The following is a 19,647-nucleotide window of genomic DNA, read 5'->3' as shown; positions in this document are numbered from 1 at the left end:
ACAAGATGATGAATGGAATGCTTAAATTGATCTCAGCCACTGGCAATCACTTGGGCCACATCTCAGTCCATCGTTTTTCACCCACAATGCTACCTCATTTGGACCCAACCATATGCAAATCAGTCTTGACCCTGCTCTTCATGGGAAGAGTCCAGCCTGAACTGCCAGGCTAGGTCCTTCCTGGAACAGAAGCAACCCAGGACTAGGCCACCTCAGTTTGGACCCAGCCAAATGCAAACTGGCAAAACAGATCTTAGATTGCTTATGTTCCAGTTCAGGGAGGGCCTGGCAGTTCGGGCGGGATTGGTCCTGTTGGAGCAGGGTCAAGACTCATTTAAATATGGCTGGGTCTAAACTGTGGTGGCATGGTGTGCGGAAAACATTGGACTGGAGGAGTGCAGCTCTGAGCTATTGGCAGTGGTTACGATTAATTAACCACTGCTATAGTATGTAATAAGGAGGTAATGAATAAATAGGAGGATGAAACCTACTGATCTCCTAGAGGAATAACTGTGGAGGATCCTAATTTGACATTTTCTTGAAGTCTGTTCGTGCAGTCTGTTAGCAATTTTGTAACAAGTTTTTTACCCAACTCTTATGCCCAGGCTCTGCTCTGTGAGTTTTCGTTGCCTGTTATATGCGCACATTGGGTGGGACTTATTTACAAATATATCTGGGACCATGTTCCCAATAGGATCCTCTCCAGTTATTCTTCTGGGATATAAGTAGGTTTCATCCTCCTTTTTATTCATTACCTCGTTATTACATATTATAGCAGTGGTTTAGTCCTAATTCTTTCATTTTTTTGAGAGGGGTCACCAGGTTATTGCTTGTCGTGAAGAGACCCTTTATCTTAATAGGATCGGAACACCTGCAACACCTCTGCAGAACAACCATTGATGACTACAGCACTATGTGATATTAACGTCACACTGGAGGGTCTCCAACTGTCTGTTTTCTCCCTTTAACGCCCTCGAGTGAGTCTGAGAATCCAGTTTTAATGTTGGTGTTTCTAAGTGCCTGCTGATGAAATAGTGTGTATTTCTCTTCCCTCTTTTCGCTTCATTCCTGATATTGTAACCTTTGCACCAGAACCATTTCAGGATTGTTGAGAATGCAGGGACTTTCATCTCATCATTTCCTACACCACCTTTGAGAAACTGATGGCTTTCCAGGCCTCAAATTAGAAATGGGGAATCTCAAAATACAACCTTTACAATCAACAGCAGACCTTTTTATTAGATCTATTGAATGATTTAATCATGACTTTTAACCATGACTTGGTCACCAATATTTCCTGTATGGAAGGGGTAATACTTCCTTAGGCAATCTCAGGGGTGACGGGACAGAATATAGTGGTGTGGTATTATTTTTTGGTGTCATTTGTTTTGTATTCTATAACCATATCTCCCCCAGAAAATATAGTGATTGTTTAGTGATTTAAGCATTTTGGCACAGTGTCAGTTGCATTTTATGGCAAAGTGCTATACCTAATCCTCCCTATTCAACATTTACTAAGGGATTCGAAATTCATACTAGTTCTAGAACATCGACACTTGCAGTGGGTCGTAGTTAAAATAGTACGTAACATCACTTGCTTGACCTTGTTAGCATTCCAGGGACTTTTGTGGGTAAGGGGGCATCTCAGTGACGCTGAAAAGCAATAATGCAGTACAATTCACCTCTGAGGAAATTAACTCCCCTAGAAGAATTTATATAACGTACTTCAAGAGAGTATTCTACTGTCCTCGGGAAATGACCTGCTGCAAAGACTAAAGAGGTTTATAAAGGAGCATTTACAGCTAGCAAAGGTTATCAGTGTTCTGGTAAATAAATCGCTTCAAGAAATGTTGCGAGCCAGCTCATTGACCACTCCTCTGCCTCACACAGCCCTTCTGAAAATCTTCAGACTGAAGATCTTGCAAATTGAAGCCTGTGTCTTGTCCAGGGAGGAGAATGCCATCACAAATTTGCCTAGTTTCTTGAAAAATGGTTCTCTGAAAAGAAACCCTTGGGCAATAGGGCCAACTTTCAGGGTGGCCAACTTCTCCAACTTCAGATCCACTTTTATTTGCAATGAGCATCTTCTTTCTGTGGACGTGACACAATTGGCCTTGCCAAGAATGTAGACTAACAACTGTGTCCAACCCAGGAGAATGTCCATGGAGATAAGGCAGCTGGCGCTTTATCCTCCTCAGCTATGCCCATTATCTTGGTGAGTGGCCCAGTGATATTAAGTAATTTGTTCTAGAATGACTTTCAAGAGAGGTCAATGCTCTTCTTTGGCTCGGTAAGACTATTGCTTTATCCTCATCTGTCCCATCTAAGAGTGCGTCTGTAGGTGACAGCCCTCTCAGGGAGGGCATACGAGGCACGGGATGCATACACAGTAAGAATGTGTTCCTCAGGTACTCAAAGAGAATTAGCCTTCTTGAATTTCACCTTAGCGCTGGCCTGTTTCAGCGTTCAAGTTTCTTCTTGATCAGGACCACGTACGCCACCCCGGAACCGGCTTTTCTACCCTGTTTTATGTTAAAAATTAGGTAAAAATATTCTCTGCTCTGCTCTGCTCTGCGGTCTCAGGAACCATGCTGGGAGTGATTCTAGCTACTCCACTGCCCATACCAGAAATTGCCTTCAAAAGAGGTTGATACATCTCTAACATTGACCTATTTGCAGAGTAACTGATGACTTTAGAGCGGTCCTCCTAAGGGGGTAAAACAGTTCTCCTTGTTCCACTTCTTCCTTGAGGTTAGGATTTACTTGCTCAGCCATCAAGAGCTGAGAAATATCAATTTTAAATGTGGCATTTAATCAGCTGTACTCAAAACTTCCTTCAGCTCCTCACATCAAGAAACGTTTTTCCTTTTTGTATTTTACCATATTTATTGTAATGATTTTTATTAATCAGTTAAATTAAAATGATTCCCATTTTGGTCCATGGGGCATTTTTCAGAGCTATCCCAGTATGCCTTTATTTACATTTGTTATAGGCTTATACCCAAAGCGCATAGCATGTATAAACATAATAGTACAAGTAATTTGAGGAGGTAAATAAAACAACTCAAAATTGCTGGGCAAGTTTGGTTAGGAAGTGCTAGGAAAACCTGTGTAGAGTGTAGCACATCTAATATGATCAGGGAGCTCCTTCTAAACCTTAGCAACAAGAACAAATGCGCAAAAGCGAAAAAAGGACAAGTAAAAGAGAAAGTGAAGCAGATTGAAGCACTTGAGAAGGGATATATTGGGAAACTTGGGAACATAGATAAGGAAGGGCAAAGAGAACTAATTTAAAACCGCAAAAATAAAACCTAAATTGGAGCTATCGAGCGAGTCACTGGGGCTACATAAGATAAAGGAATGCATGTGTGTGGCAAGTCAGTGAAACGAGAACATAAATGAACGAGTTTTGGATGGTCTGAAGTGGAGCTGCAATATATGTATGACTTCTAACACAGAAAAGAATACTTCTGATGAGAAAGGATCATATTGTGCAGAAGTAATTTCAAAGGTGAAAAAGGAAGAAGGGATCTGATTTAATAAATATTATAGTTGGAAGCAGAATATTAAAGAAAACAAATTTATAACGAAAATTCAGTGAAAGATAAAACGCCATAGTGACAGGCAGGGGTATAGCAGGACAATTAACTAGAGAGGGATGAAATAGGTGGAGGAAAGGGTAGGAGACGACGTAGAGAGGCCGGCAGTGATTTGTTCCGGGGGTTGGAAAGGAGAGAACTGGAGGAAATTAAAATGCGCGAGTCATCTGTATAATAATGGGACTGAAACCCCATGGAATATTTCAGAGTGTGACTCGATCCAACTTTTGGCTTTCATGCCATTTAAAAAGAAAATATTATGTGAATCAAATTCATAGATTTGGTTAATTTACACCTTCGGAACACTCCCCTCCCCCCCCCCTCCAGACATTACGTTTGCAAAAAGGATAAGCTAACGTTATTTCAAATCACATCTGATAAATTCGAGAAGTATGATTTAGATGCTGTGTTTCAATTATGAACGACTTTGAACATACCATTTCTGACTAAATCCAAAAGTGTGTAGTATGGTTCAATAATAGTACAAAAATCGTCCTAAAAATGAAAACGTTTGTCACTCACTTTGATTTAGAGGAATTGATGTAAATCTTAAGGAAAACAGGTTTCTCTAATGTACTGTAAATAATTTAATGTCTGCATTTTTACAGCTTGCCAAATGATGTTAAAATGGCCGTTTACGCCACAGGAGCTCAAAGGATAGACGGCTGGGATTTCCTTTTTGAAAAGTATGAAACATGCTCCTCTATTGCTGAGAAACACGAAATTCAGTTTGCGTTGGCCCTTACTGGAAACAAGGACAAACTTCAATGGTGAGCAATTTAAATTTGCAGTCTTTGTTGGCATCATAAAAGTGTGCAAAGCATAAAACAATTGGACATTAAGTGGTAATCTTTTCTAGGTCAAATTTTAGAAGATTAAAAGCTATCAAAATGGTAAGTCTCGTTGAATGTGTCTACTTTGAGTTCCAACTATGCACTGAGGTGTGTATCTCTCCCAATAAATACAATTACTCCTCTGAAGAGTATACATGTCAATGTATTTTTTTATAGTGCTAGAATTTATTTCAGGGCACCTTACAAGGAAAAATAAAATCATTGTCAAAACACAACAGTGTGACTTGTGCCCATCACACCCTCGGATGTTCAGCTGGGCCACTGTAGTGATGCAGATGGAGGATGTGATATTGTTGCTGACCATCACTGGACTGCTGAAATTCAGAACATTCACCCCTTCCCTCACAATAAAGGAGGCAGAAAAGGGAGCAAGGAGTACGCTAGTCCTGATTGGACCTCATAGACTCTGCTATGGATACAGATTCAAGGTTGAGGGATGCTTTAGACTAGACCAGGGTTCTGCAAAGTCAGTCCTGGAGAGCCGGGTCCATGCCATATTTTTAGCGTATCCCTATTTAGAAACATGTAGATTTCTGAAACATCTTTTTTCTAAATGTGGATATGCTAAAAATCTGGCATGGACCCGGCTCTGCAGGACCGACTTTGCAGAACCCTGGATTAGACAGTGGGACTATGCCTTCAGGTGGTGATGAGTTGTGGCCTTCTGGAGAGTGCTGTCTCCTGCCTTGAATGAAAGTGATTGCATCACCACTTCCGGTAGCGTGTACAAAGCTCTTTAACGAGTTTTCTTTTCATTTTAGCATTGTTTATTTCACTTTTGGTTAATATTATATACGTGTATTTCTTTGAGCAAATATATAAATCAGCATATCCACAACATATGTACGAAAGCACCTTGGTAAGGCAGGTGAAAATGTTTAGAAAATACTTCAAGGCTGTAAACTCGTTGACACTGGTAGGGGGGAGGGGAATGGGTCTCGGCTACTTCAAGAACAGACGAGGGTAGTTGGTGCCACCACCAAATCTGGTTTAGAAATGGACTTCAGGTATATGGTGGCAGAGACCGTACTCCTGCTCCAGAGTACTCCTGGAAAGGGATGTTAAGGTATTCTGCTGAGGGCTCGACTTCCATTGATGTTGTCCTGGTTCTTGCTCAAACTCCTGAGTGCCTGGTGTTTTCTCCTCGTATTCCTTGAGGAGCTACTTGAAAAAGGTAATATAGTTTTCAGCCATCCCCAGTTACTCAGGGAAGCTTGACCTCTTCTCTTGTGATGAAAGAATCTATTTTGAGTCTCACCTTTTTCTTACTTTTGCTTAGCCACTTCCCTTTCTGTATAGAGAGTTTTTCTTTCCTCTACTTTGTTTTAGCCACCTTGACTCTCTTGCACTATTCAGCATACAGTTTTGTACTTGAGACAACATTTTCTGCTACAAAAACCAAAGTTGATGATGGTCACGATGCTGCCGAAGCCAATGTTGTGAAAAGCAGCTCTGCAGAGTTCAGCATCTACTGCTTCAGTGCTAGAGTCGATGCTGATAGAGAGATCAACTGTGTGCCGGAGCTCCCACTGGCATTATTGACATTAGGGATGATGAGCTAGGTGAGCCAAAGCTGCGCTAGGCATCAGGTGTGACAATGTCAGCTGGAACAGAAGAGTGCTATCTAGTGCGAAGGAAGTGCTATAATGTTTTGGAAGACCAGAGCTAGAATCGCTCTTCTACCTGGAAGGTTCAGTATCACTTCTCTGTTAGGGCTTCTTACCTGGAGCATTAGAAAAGGAAACTATTTTTGACGTTTCTTTGGGCCAGTTACTTGATTTTTCAGGTGCTTGCTGAGGCTTAAAGTGCACCATTCTCATTGGTCTTTTCCTTTTATGTTTTAAGGAGAAGGATTTGCATATAACACAATTGGTATGGACATTGTATTGGTAGTGTGCACAGACTTCAAATGTTAATCATCTTCAGAAATGTTCCACTGACCACATTGAGCATGAGTCCTCAATAAAAAATGTTCTTCTTTTAGGTTCCTTAGCAGCTAGAAAATATACTGTTAGTGGTCCAAACTTTTTTTTTCAGTGCCTCCACACCCTCCGCCTTATTTCCCCTGGGGGCAAAATATTTTGAAGCTGGAATCCCCTACCCAATACCATTATAGAAAGAAGTTGAGTATGTGCATGGGGAGGTAGGGGCAGGTGAGAGTAGTAAGTGCCAGTGCCCTTGTCAGGAGGCCACTGTAACTTGCACCATACATTGCCTCTGCTGCCAATGACAATACTAACAACTACTAACCATCACATCCCTACAAGTGTGACAATTCATGGCCACCCAAAACTATGGCTAGGGCAGCAAATGTTAGTCATTGTAATGCATATTGAATCATTAAACAACCATTGTGCTCATCTGAAAATAATACAGACAAGGCAAGCCCGTCTGCGCCCGTCCCTGTCCAGGCCGCACCCAGCGCCAGGACTCCTGGTCCACAAGACCACTATGGCCAGCAACTCCAGCACCCTCCGTGCACTCAACACCGGACGATCTCACGCCTGCCTCCTGGCCTCCCCTAAGCACACCCAGGGACCCTTCACCTGCCGGAACTGCAGCTTCACCAGCCTCCAAATCACCAAACCTCCTGCCGAGCCTGACCACAATTACCTCCGATGCATCCTACTCAACACCCGCTCCGCACGCAAAACACGCCGTCGAACTCTGGGACCTGCTCGACACCTCCACCCCGGACGTCGCCTTCCTGACAGAGACCTGGATGAACGCCTCCTTGGCCCCAGACATCGCTGTAGCCATTCTGGATGGCTACAGGATCACCCACAGGGATCGTACCAACGGAGTCGGAGGCGGAATTGCCATCGTCCACAAGAACACCATCAGGGTCACGACCTGTACCGACGACACCTTCAGCACCGCCGAACACCTGCACTTCCAGATCCACACCAACACCACCCTCAGAGGAACCCTCATCTACAGACCCCCAGGACCATGGCCTCAGTTCTGCGACTCCATCGCAGACCTCGTCAGCAGGCGCACCCTAGCCTCCGCCAACTACGTCCTCCTCGGCGACCTGAACTTTCACCTGGACAATAACAACGACCCCAACTCCACCACCCTCATCGACAACCTCACCGCCCTCGGACTCAGACAACTCGTCACTACTCCAACACACTCCGCTGGCCACACGCTGGACCCCGTCTTCTCCGCTAGTCCCCACGTCACCTTCAGCCACACCACCGAACTTCCATGCACCGACCACCGCTGCGTCCATTTCACCTTCCAGAAACCCACCACGCACCACCGCACCCAACAGATCCCCCGCCGCAACTGGAGCAAAATCAGCCTAGACCAGCTGAACACCAGCCTCGCCCGAAAACCACCCACCAATCCCAACCTCGCAGCCTACAACCTTTGGCGCTGGATCGACGACTGTGCCTACACTCTTTCCCCGCTCAATAAACCCTCCAACAGAGGTGCCAACAAGGGAGCCAGCTGGTTCACCTCGGACCTTCGAGCCTCCAAGCAAACCTGCCGGAAACTGGAGAGAAAGTGGCTCCTCGAACAGACACCGGACAACCATGCCGCCGTCAAGAACGCCAGCCGCAATCACCATCACCTCATCAGATCTGCCAAGAAAACCTCCTTCAAAGACCGCCTGGACAACAACGCACACAACAGCAAGGAGCCCTTCAACATCATGAATGAACTCTCCAACCCCAGCTCCAGCACAAACAACATCCCACCTTCACAAGACCTGTGCAACTCCCTCGCCACCTTCTTCCACCACAGGATCACAGACATCCACGACAGCTTCAACAGCCAGACCACCCCGACAATTACCGACTCTTCAGACTCTCCACCCACCTTCAACTACGACCCCCTGCTCGTCTGGGCCAACGTGAACGAAGAAGACACAATCAAAACCATGAGCACCATCCACTCTGGATCTCCGTTAGACCCATGCCCTTACCACATCTTTAACAAAGTGCCACCATCGCACCCCACCTCCGCAAAGTCATCAACATCTCCTTCGAGACCGAGACCTACCCCGAGAGCTGGAAGCATGCTGAAATCAAACCCCTACTCAAGAAACCCATGGCGGACCCGAGAGACCTCAAGAACTTCCGCCCCATCTCCCTGCTCCCATTCCCGGCCAAGGTCATCAAGAAGATCGTCAACAGACAACTGACCCACTACCTTGAAGAAAACAACATCCTGGACCAATCCCAGTCAGGGTTCTTCAGCAACCACAGTACTGAAACCGCCCTCATCGCCGCCACCGACGACATCAGGGCCCTGCTTGACAGCGGCGAAACTGTGGCCCTCATCCTCCTGGACCGCTCGGCAGCCTTCAACACCATCTGCCACCGCATCCTACGCCCACGCCTCCACAAAGCAGGGATCTGGGACAAAGCTCTGGAGTGGACCACCTCCTTCCTCTCCGGCAGAACCTAGAGCGTCCGCCTCGCCCCTTTCTGCTCCAAAGCCTCCAAGATCATCTGCGGCATTCCCCAAGGTTCGTCCCTCAGCCCTACACTATTCAACGTCTACATGGCCCGCTCGCCCGCGTCGCCCGGCTACACAACCTCAACATCATCTCCTACGCCAACGACACTCAACTGATCCTCTCTCTCACCAAGGACCCCCTCACCGCCAAATCTAACCTCCACGAAGGAATGAAGGCCGTCGCCGAATGGATGAGGAACAGCAAATTGAAGTTGAACTCAGATAAGACAAAGGTCCTCATCCTCAGCCCCAGCCCCTCAGCCTGGGGCGACACCTTGTGGCCGACCGCTCTGGGAGCAGCCCCTTCACCCACCAACCACTCACGCAACCTAGGCATCATCCTCGACTCAACACTCTCTATGACCAAGCAAGCCAGCACTGTCTCCTCATCCTGCTTCAACACCCTCTGCATGCTCTGCAAGATCTACAGATGGATCCCCACAGATACAAGAAGAACAGTCACCCAAACCCTCGTCAGAAGCAACCTTGACTATGGAAATGCCCTCTACGCAGGTGCCCCGGCCAAACTCCTAAAATGACTGCAACGCATACAAAACACCTCCGCACGCCTGATCCTCGATGCCCACAGCCACATCACTCACCTTCTGAGAGACCTACACTGGCTCCCCATCAACAAAAGGATAACCTTCAAGCTCCTCACCCACGCACACAAGGCGCTCCACAACACCGGCCCAGCCTACCTCAACAGACGACTCACCTTCTACACGCCGTCCTGCCAACTCCGCTAAGCCGGCCTCTTCCCCGCCACCGTCCCCCGCACCCAAAGAACGACTACCGGAGGCAGATCCTTCTCCCACCTCGCCGCCAAGAATTGGAACACCCTTCCCTTACCCCTATGACAGACTGAAGACCTGCTGACTTTCAGGAAGCGGCTCAAAACCTGGCTATTTGAGCAGTAGCAGCGCCCCCCCTCCCCTCAGCGCCTTGAGACCCTCATGGGTGGTAGTGCACTGTACAAAAACACTGATTGATTGAGACAACCCCCCTTAAGGAGGACTGTCATAAGTGCCGGTATTGACATTTAAGTGCTAGTGCCGAGCATTGTAAACCACTGGCTCAAATTAAGCTCTTGGTGGGAAGGAGGAAGGCTTATGAAATAATTTCAGGGACACTGTTTATTTAGTCCATAAACCACACCTATTTGGCCTCTTATCTTGCTTCTTTCCCCTAGGTAATCTCATTGAGGTCCAAAGCTACATTGATGTATGCAGGTATGTTTGATGCAAATATGCATCAGACACCAATACCTTACTACAGGAAGAGGCCTAGCTGGAGCACCCTATGGGCCTCATTATGACCCTGGCGGGCGGCGGAGGCCGCCCGCCAGGATCCCGCCCTCCATTATACCGCTCTGCGGTCAGAAGACCGCGGAGGGTATTATGAGTTTTTCCCTGGGCTGGCGGGCGGTCTCCAAAAGACCGCCCGCCAGCCCAGGGAAAAACTCCCTTCCCACGAGGATGCCGGCTCGTAATCGAGCCGGCGGAGTGGGAAGGTGCGACGGGTGCAGTGGCACCCGTCGCGTATTTCAGTGTCTGCAAGGCAGACACTGAAATACTTTGCGGGGCCCTCTTACGGGGGCCCCTGCCGTGCCCATGCCATTGGCATGGGCACGGCAGGGGCCCCCAGGGGCCCCGCGACCCCCCCTACCGCCATCCTGTTCATGGCGGCTTTCCCGCCATGAACAGGATGGCGGTAGGGGGGTCAGAATCCCCTCGGCGGCGCAGCGAGCTGCGCCGCCTTGGAGGATTCTAAGGTCAGTGGAAAACCGGCGGGAGACCGCCGGTTTTCCCGTTCTGACCGCGGCCAAAGCGCCGCGGTCAGAATGACCAAGGGAGCACCGCCGGCCTGTCGCGGTGCTCCCGCCCCCGTTGGCCCTGGCGGTAGAGAACCGCCAGGGTCAGAATGAGGGCCTATATGTCCTACTTGTTATTTGGGACTTTCTGAATGGCTTACCAATGGATTTTTTCACCAGACTGGTCTTCCTGCCATGAACAGTTGTGTTGTCAAAGACATTCAAACTGAGTGATGGTTGTGACCTCGTGTCTTATTTGAATAATTCACTTCCCTGACCATTCCATCACATTTCACCCTGGCAAGTTCATGTTCCCAGAACACGAGACATTTACGTCAAAGATGGTGTCCATATTTCATGTGAACCCGAAGATATCTTTGCCTGTGTTTTGCAAGTCACCTAGATCTAGGATAGAAATACAGCTGTATACCCTGGACTATTACACTAACAGCATACTCGGTTCTCAGTCTGAACTGTCTGACATTTGGACATCCTGGGCTTGGGTGACAGGTGGCCAAAGGCACGCTTTTTAGATGGGTTGTGGATTCCACCATTTTCGCCAACCATTAGCTAGAAAGGCAGCTGACTGAGAAAGTTACTGCCTTTGCAGCACAGGAATGCTCAAGACTGAGTTGCCACTGGAGGTACTGCTAAAAGTGAGCTACACCGACTAGAAAAGAGATTCTCTATAAGGCTTTGCTACCATACATAAATTGTTCCATGTTTTTCACCTGATGAGTCTCAATTCCATGTGGGTGAAGAGGCAAATAGCATGCAGTCCTATAAAATAAACTAAGGCTTACTTTTATACATGTTATGTCAGACTTCCTAACTGTATTTGGAGATCAAGCTCTCCCTTGTTTCCTGTTGTTCCTTGATGTTTGTTTCAGAGTTCTGTATTTGTGATGTTATCACATTCCCACTCCCACAAAATGCCCTCTTACTGCCCCACCCTGTGATGTGGCCTGCACTCAGAGAGGGGGAGATGTTGCAGTTTCTCTAAAAAGTTTAAAACTACTCTTTGTGCACTTGTGATGCTGTCATTCTTCACACATGTTTCTGCTTGCCATTGAGGGCCAAAACACATGCCCCCTCACCCTGGGAGTTTTTTCCTTAAAGACTTTAGTTCTCATACTTTGTGTGTGGATCATTGTGTCAACAGACCTATTTGGCCTTCCTCTGCACTTGGGTAAATGTGCTGCCTATGCCCTCATTCATTGACTATGTTCCCATGCATAGTAGTCCCAGGAAAATGAATGTGAATCCTCGTAGCAGCAGGCATAGCAGACAGCATATCAGTCTTGTGTAGGATCCCAAGCTCCTGTGAGAAGTTGGGCATTCTTTCTTCATTCCCATCCTGGCGTTACAGCAGGAATATTGTTCATTCTCCACTGAAGTGTAGATTCCCACCAACTCACTAATGCCTGGATAGTACCCTTTTCATTTATCTGATCCAAGTAATTCTGTGATCCAAATAAGAGGGACTATTGCAACCTTGGAGCTTCTAGGCCATTTTCCATCTTTTAGACATCATGCCCTATCTTTTCTCCATTTTGTAGTGATGCAGTATGATCCACAGTCCAGCAAAACATAGAAGCTGCCTTTTTACTATCTCAGGTAACTGGATCCTGAGTGTGTGACCTGTCTGGATCTCTATATCTGCTCGTCATATGTATAATATAGTCATTCTGCCCTATATTATACATTCAAATTGTAAGGAAATGCCTCCTTGGCATGGTTACCCCCTGACTTTTTGCCTTTGCTGATGCTAAGTTATGACTTTAAAGTGTGCTGGGACCCTGCTAACCAGGCCCCAGCACCATTGTTCTTTCCCTAAACTGTACCTTTGTCTCCACAATTGGCACAACCCTAGCACCCAGGAGAGGCCCTTGTAACTAGTACCCCTGGTACTAAGGGCCCTGATGCCAGGGAAGGTCTCTAAGAGCTGCAGCATGTCCTATGCCACCCTAGGGACCCCTCACCCAGCACATGCACACTGCCTCACAGCTTGTGTGTGCTGGTGGGAAGAAAATGACTAAGTCGACATGGCACTCCCCTCAGAGTGCCATGCCCACCTCACACTGCCGATGGCATAGGTAAGTCACCCCTCTAGCAGGCCTTACAACCCTAAGGCAGGGTGCACTATACCACAGGTGAGGGCATATGTGCATGAGCACTATGCCCCTACAGTGTCTAAGCAAAACCTTAGACATTGTAAGTGCAGGATAGCCATAAGAGTATATGGTCTGGGAGTTTGTCAAACACGAACTCCACAGTTCCATAATGGCTACACTGAAAACTGTGAAGTTTGTTATCACACTTCTCAGCACAATAAATGCACACTGATGCCAGTGTGCCATTTATTGTAAAATACACCCAGAGGGCATCTTAGAGATGCCCCCTGAAAACATACCCGACTTCGTGTGTAGGCTGACTAGTTTCTGCCAGCCTGCCACACACCAGACATGTTGTTGGCCACATGAGGAGAGTGCATTTGTCACTCTGTTGGCAGGAACAAAGCCTGTACTGGGTGGGGGTGCTTCTCACCTCCCCCTGCAGGAACTGTAACACTGGGCGGTGAGCCTCAAAGGATCACCCCTTTTATTACAGCGCCTATAGTGCTTTCCTCTTATCTAGTTTCTAAGCACTAACATAACACAACAGAAATGCACTTCTGAGGTCAAAGAAGACTTTTATTGTTGTTAATTCTTCCCCAACCCCAATTTTTATGTATGACGAATTAGTAGCTTTCAAGTCCGCGTTAATCAAACAAAATATATCAGTTTGCAATATACACAGCAGGTTATATTTATAAGATATTGAATGCAAAGCAAAACAAATACTTCACCGTGTGGGAACTATTCACAGCTTCATCTTTCTAAGGTCTGCAAGCTGATGACCCCTGTCAGCCGCGAGAAAGAGATTCATCTACCCACACAGGATTGCTGGCAGCTGGCGCCAAGCTCCAGCACAAGGTCCGGCAGATTCGAATCTGATCCTCTGCAGCCTGTTACATTCGTTACAAAGGTGTGCCCCCTCCTCTCAGACCTGGGAAACTGAGCAAGCCTTTTGGAGACTGGCCAGGTCTCCAAGACTACTCCTGTTCCCAAGCTCCAGCGGAGAGAAAAACAACACCCATGTACTCTCTCTTATCATGTCTAGTCTACTGTGAGAAAAACATCTTGGTTCTCTGGTGCAAAAACACAGCTTGGAAAAATACAGCTTGGATTCTCAACTGCAATGTCTAACTCCACGTTAAAGGCAATGGGCAGCTAACCTAAATATCAAATGCAATGTCTAGTGTCATGTCAAAGCCAATAGGCAGCTGAGCTGAATACAAAATGCAATATATAATATCATGTCAAAGCCCATAGGCAGCTGAGCTGAATACAAAATGCAATGTATAATATCATGTCAAAGCCAATAGGCAGCTGAGCTGAATATAAAATGCAATATATGATATCATGTCAAAGCCAATAGGCAGCTGAGCTGAATACAAAATGCAATGTCTAATATCATGTCAAAGCCAATAGGCAGCGGAGCTGAATACAAAATGTAATATATGATATCATGTCAAAGCCAATAGGCAGAATATCTAATAGCATGTCAAAGTCAATAGGCAAAGCCAATAGGAATGCAATGTCAAAGCCAATAGGCGGCTAGACTGGATACAGCATGTCAAAGCCAATAGGCAGAATACAGAATGTAATGGCTAATGCAATGTCAAAGCCCATAGGCGGCTCAACTGAATACAGAAAGTAATGGCTAATGCCATGTCAAAGCCAATAGGCAGAATACAGAATGTAATGACTAATGCAATGTCAAAGCCCATAGGCGGCTAAACTGAACAAAACATACCATGTGCTACTGGTGAACATTGAGCAACTAATATGCGCAGTGGTGAAACACAAAGTCATTGGTCAAAACAAAATTTAACAAATGGCAGTACATTCCGCCCTTTGACCAATGAATCTTTGTTTCACATATCTCTTGTTTCAAACAAAAACAAAAAAACATCAGCACAGAAAAAAAAACATTATCAGTAAGTCAGATTTGAATGATCAAAGCAATCCCTGTAAAGCAATAGAAGTGAATTAACACATTGATTTCATAACCTTTCACATTAGATACATCTACATAGAAAAGACTGGGCAATTTTTATACTCTGAATGAGTCTCTAATTCAACAGTGTTAGCAATTTGATGTGGCATGAGTTCTACTCATGTAAAGGGGCACGGTCCACCTGAAAGGTTTGCTGGAAGGTAAGCAAAAGTCAGAGTTCCATATGAGAGGGAAAAAAAAAAAAATCACAGTCTAGGTATAATGCAATCAAACAAGTTGAACTTGAACGGAAGGCGCAGTTTGCGCAAAATGGATCCATGGTGCTGGCACTTTACTCAGCCAGGTTCAGGTTGGGGATTCGGTCCCTTCCCCGACCCCACACGCACACACTGGAAGGGGGACCACACAGCACACTCAGGGACAGTGGCGAAACGTGGTAGGATCTGCAAAAGAAACAAGTATGACTTTTCTTGCAAATAACATTTTTCATTTAAACTGCACCCTTCCTCTTCCTTTCCCTGTTTTATAATCAGCAGGACGTTTTTGGGGCCCTTTGTTATATTCACTGCAGGTTCTGGAGGATCACTTGGGGCTTCAGCCCACACATCAGCACTGAGGTTTTTATCTGCTGCGCCACAGCTTCCCTTTTCTTGCACTGTCAGAAGGGCTGGGGCAGACTCATTCTTTACCAAACCTCCATTCACTGCATTTTTGTCAATTTGGGCCATTCTGTCTCCAATTTGTATGAATGAATCAGATTCTTTTCTAGGTATCAGCATAATTTCGATTTTTCCTTGGTAATTTGCAGCAATCACTCTCCCTAAAACCTGATCACTTTGCCATTCCTGTCCTGGTAACGTTCCTCTCCCCAACTGCTCTGTGACTGCTTGCATGACAGATTGCTTTTGTGCGTGCTGCACAGTTTTTATCAAATCTAGGGGAATGTGCATCTCTCTCATCTCTGCCCACCTGTAAGTGGCTTTTTCTCTCTGCTGTTCACATTTCTGGGGCACCCACTTAGCCATTCCCACTAAGGCAGAATTCTGGGTGTACACTTCTCTCTCTGAATTTTTCTCATTAACATCGGCAAGGTAATTGAACCAGTTAGGTGTTAAAACATTAGCAATGGACCAAAAATCAGCGTAAAAATGACACATCTCACGTAGCTCTTGCTTTAAAATCTGACACACATTATACAACGCTGTTCCTTCTCCTGTGCCAGAAAACAACATTTCAGTCAATGAATCATTAGTAAAACAAACATGCTTTTTATCTTCAGTAGACACGAATTCAAATGGTGCATTCAACTTCATTGGTAACTCTTTTACCTGTGGTACTCTAGCCCTGTCTTGCAAGTACCAGATCCATTGTATGATTCTAGCTAGGGGCACTATTTTCTTTCCTTGTTCTTGAGTTACATGTACATAAGTATTTCCTTCTTGCACTGCGCAGAAACCTAAAGTCTGCATTATTTCATTTGCCAAATCACAAGCGCGCAGCTGCATATAATTTTTCACAGTGACCATATACAAAAGTGTTAGGATTTCTCTCAAATGAGAGCTATTCTTTTTCCAAAAATCAAACAAGCTAATGAAACTCGGGGTGTCTTGCTCTAAAATCCTTCGTTTTACTTGTGCATTTTGCAACGGTAACTCGTAAATCACATTCCGAGCTCTCTTCGTGTTATCAGTTAAGGAATGCGCTTTGGCTGCCAAAAACCCTGGCTCACACGGAAACTCAGTGCAGCTCAGAGCTGTCTTAACCCCCTCATTACTGGAATGGGAAAAGAAAGATTCTTCATTTTTATAACTTTCAGCATTATTTTGAATTATTGTATCCTGGCTAATTTGCTCACGTAAATTCCTATTTTCATGTTCCAACTGCCTACATTTCTCCTGCATTTCTCTGTAAGCAGATAAAGGTATCCAGACCTTTCTGTCATCATTACTTCCAAAACACACGTTTTCTACATATGTACAACAGGAATTATTTCTCAAAACACCATCAGGCATTTTAGCTACACATGCATTTTCTTCTGTAATTCCCCAAACAGAAAACAATTCACAGTTTTTCGTAGCACCATCAGGCAGTTTACCAATACATGCATTCTCAGACATGGTCTGCCGTGCTACTGTGATTCTCCAAAAAAAACAATTTCTGTAATTCTCCAAACAACAAAAAAACAATTACACTTTTAAAGTGTGCACTTAGAAATCTACCAACTCGTCAACACCCTCTTAATCACCTCTTAATGACCGACCCCACGACTCCTGGTACCAATTGTAGTGCTTTCCTCTTATCTAGTTTCTAAGCACTAACATAACACAACAGAAATGCACTTCTGAGGTCAAAGAAGACTTTTATTGTTGTTAATTCTTCCCCAACCCCAATTTTTATGTATGACGAATTAGTAGCTTTCAAGTCCGCGTTAATCAAACAAAATATATCAGTTTGCAATATACACAGCAGGTTATATTTATAAGATATTGAATGCAAAGCAAAACAAATACTTCACCGTGTGGGAACTATTCACAGCTTCACCTTTCTAAGGTCTGCAAGCTGATGACCCCTGTCAGCCGCGAGAAAGAGATTCATCTACCCACACGGGATTGCTGGCAGCTGGTGCCAAGCTCCAGCACGAGGTCCGGCAGATTCGAATCTGACCCTCTGCAGCCTGTTACATTCGTTACAAAGGTGTGCCCCCTCCTCTCAGACCTGGGAAACTGAGCAAGCCTTTTGGAGACTGGCCAGGTCTCCAAGACTACTCCTGTTCCCAAGCTCCAGCGGAGAGAAAAAAAACACCCATGTACTCTCTCTTATCATGTCTAGTCTACTGTGAGAAAAACATCTTGGTTCTCTGGTGCAAAAACACAGCTTGGAAAAATACAGCTTGGATTCTCAACTGCAATGTCTAACTCCACGTTAAAGGCAATGGGCAGCTAACCTAAATATCAAATGCAATGTCTAGTGTCATGTCAAAGCCAATAGGCAGCTGAGCTGAATACAAAATGCAATATATAATATCATGTCAAAGCCCATAGGCAGCTGAGCTGAATACAAAATGCAATGTATAATATCATGTCAAAGCCAATAGGCAGCTGAGCTGAATATAAAATGCAATATATGATATCATGTCAAAGCCAATAGGCAGCTGAGCTGAATACAAAATGCAATGTCTAATATCATGTCAAAGCCAATAGGCAGCGGAGCTGAATACAAAATGTAATATATGATATCATGTCAAAGCCAATAGGCAGAATATCTAATAGCATGTCAAAGTCAATAGGCAAAGCCAATAGGAATGCAATGTCAAAGCCAATAGGCGGCTAGACTGGATACAGCATGTCAAAGCCAATAGGCAGAATACAGAATGTAATGGCTAATGCAATGTCAAAGCCCATAGGCGGCTCAACTGAATACAGAAAGTAATGGCTAATGCCATGTCAAAGCCAATAGGCAGAATACAGAATGTAATGACTAATGCAATGTCAAAGCCCATAGGCGGCTAAACTGAACAAAACATACCATGTGCTACTGGTGAACATTGAGCAACTAATATGCGCAGTGGTGAAACACAAAGTCATTGGTCAAAACAAAATTTAACAAATGGCAGTACAGCGCCCCAGGGCATCCCAGCTAGTGGAGATGCCCGCCCCTCCGGCCACTGCCCCCACTTTTGGCAGCAAGGCTGGAGGAGATAATGAGAAAAACAAGGAGGAGTCACCCACCAGTCAGGACAGCCCCTAAGGTGACCTGAGCTGAGGTGACCCCTACCTTGAGAAACCCTCCATCTTGTGAGTGGAGGATTCCCCCAATAGGATTAGGGATGTGCCCCCCTCCCTTAGCAACACAAAAGGATGATGGACGGAGTGCTGAACAATGCAAACACTCACCCCCAGTCACAGATCTGGGTTTAATCCATTGCTCTTTTGCTCACCATGCCACCCCAGTTTGGACCCAGCCATATGCAAAGCAGTCTTGACCCTGTTCTTCATGGGAACAGTCCAGCCCGAACTGCCAAGCCAGGTCCTCACTGGACCGGAAACAAGCATCCTGGGACCGGTTTCAGGGTTTCACCCTTCATCAGCCAGGCTAGCTTGAATCCAGTGGAACAGTGAGCAAGGGACCCACGTCTGGGCATACCCTTCCCACTTAGGGCAACTTTAGCAACGCAAAAGGATTATTGTAAAATACACCCAGAGGGCATCTTAGAGATGCCCCCTGAAAACATACCCGACTTCCAGTGTAGGCTGACTAGTTTCTGCCAGCCTGCCACACACCAGACATGTTGCTGGCCACATGGGGAGAGTGCATTTGTCACTCTGTGGCCAGGAACAAAGCCTTTACTGGGTGAAAATGACTAAGTCGACATGGCACTCCCCTCAGAGTGCCATGCCCACCTCACACTGCCGATGGCATAGGTAAGTCACCCCTCTAGCAGGCCTTACAACCCTAAGGCAGGGTGCACTATACCACATGTGAGGGCATATGTGCATGACCACTATGCCCCTACAGTGTCTAAGCAAAACCTTAGACATTGTAAGTGCAGGATAGCCATAAGAGTATATGGTCTGGGAGTTTGTCAAACACGAACTCCACAGTTCCATAATGGCTACACTGAAAACTGTGAAGTTTTTTATCACACTTCTCAGCACAATAAATGCACACTGATGCCAGTGTGCCATTTATTGTAAAATACACCCAGAGGGCATCTTAGAGATGCCCCCTGAAAACATACCCGACTTCGTGTGTAGGCTGACTAGTTTCTGCCAGCCTGCCACACACCAGACATGTTGTTGGCCACATGAGGAGAGTGCATTTGTCACTCTGTTGGCAGGAACAAAGCCTG

At 45.7% G+C, this 19,647-nt stretch overlaps 1 protein-coding gene across 3 annotated transcripts in view; it reads left to right on the top strand.

Annotated features, from left to right (window-relative positions):
- ERAP1 (endoplasmic reticulum aminopeptidase 1) overlaps positions 1 to 19,647 on the top strand; it is a 540,616-nt gene that overhangs the window by 422,021 nt on the left and 98,948 nt on the right. For all 3 annotated transcript variants that reach the window (XM_069225890.1, XM_069225880.1, XM_069225900.1), the window contains exon 16: positions 4,208 to 4,369. In XM_069225890.1, coding sequence (XP_069081991.1) covers positions 4,208 to 4,369 — 162 coding nt within the window. The remainder of the gene's footprint in view (positions 1 to 4,207; positions 4,370 to 19,647) is intronic.

Source organism: Pleurodeles waltl, chromosome 1_1 (assembly GCF_031143425.1).
Source record: "Pleurodeles waltl isolate 20211129_DDA chromosome 1_1, aPleWal1.hap1.20221129, whole genome shotgun sequence".
NCBI lineage: Eukaryota > Metazoa > Chordata > Amphibia > Caudata > Salamandridae > Pleurodeles > Pleurodeles waltl.
This window is presented reverse-complemented; position numbering and strand designations above follow the sequence as displayed.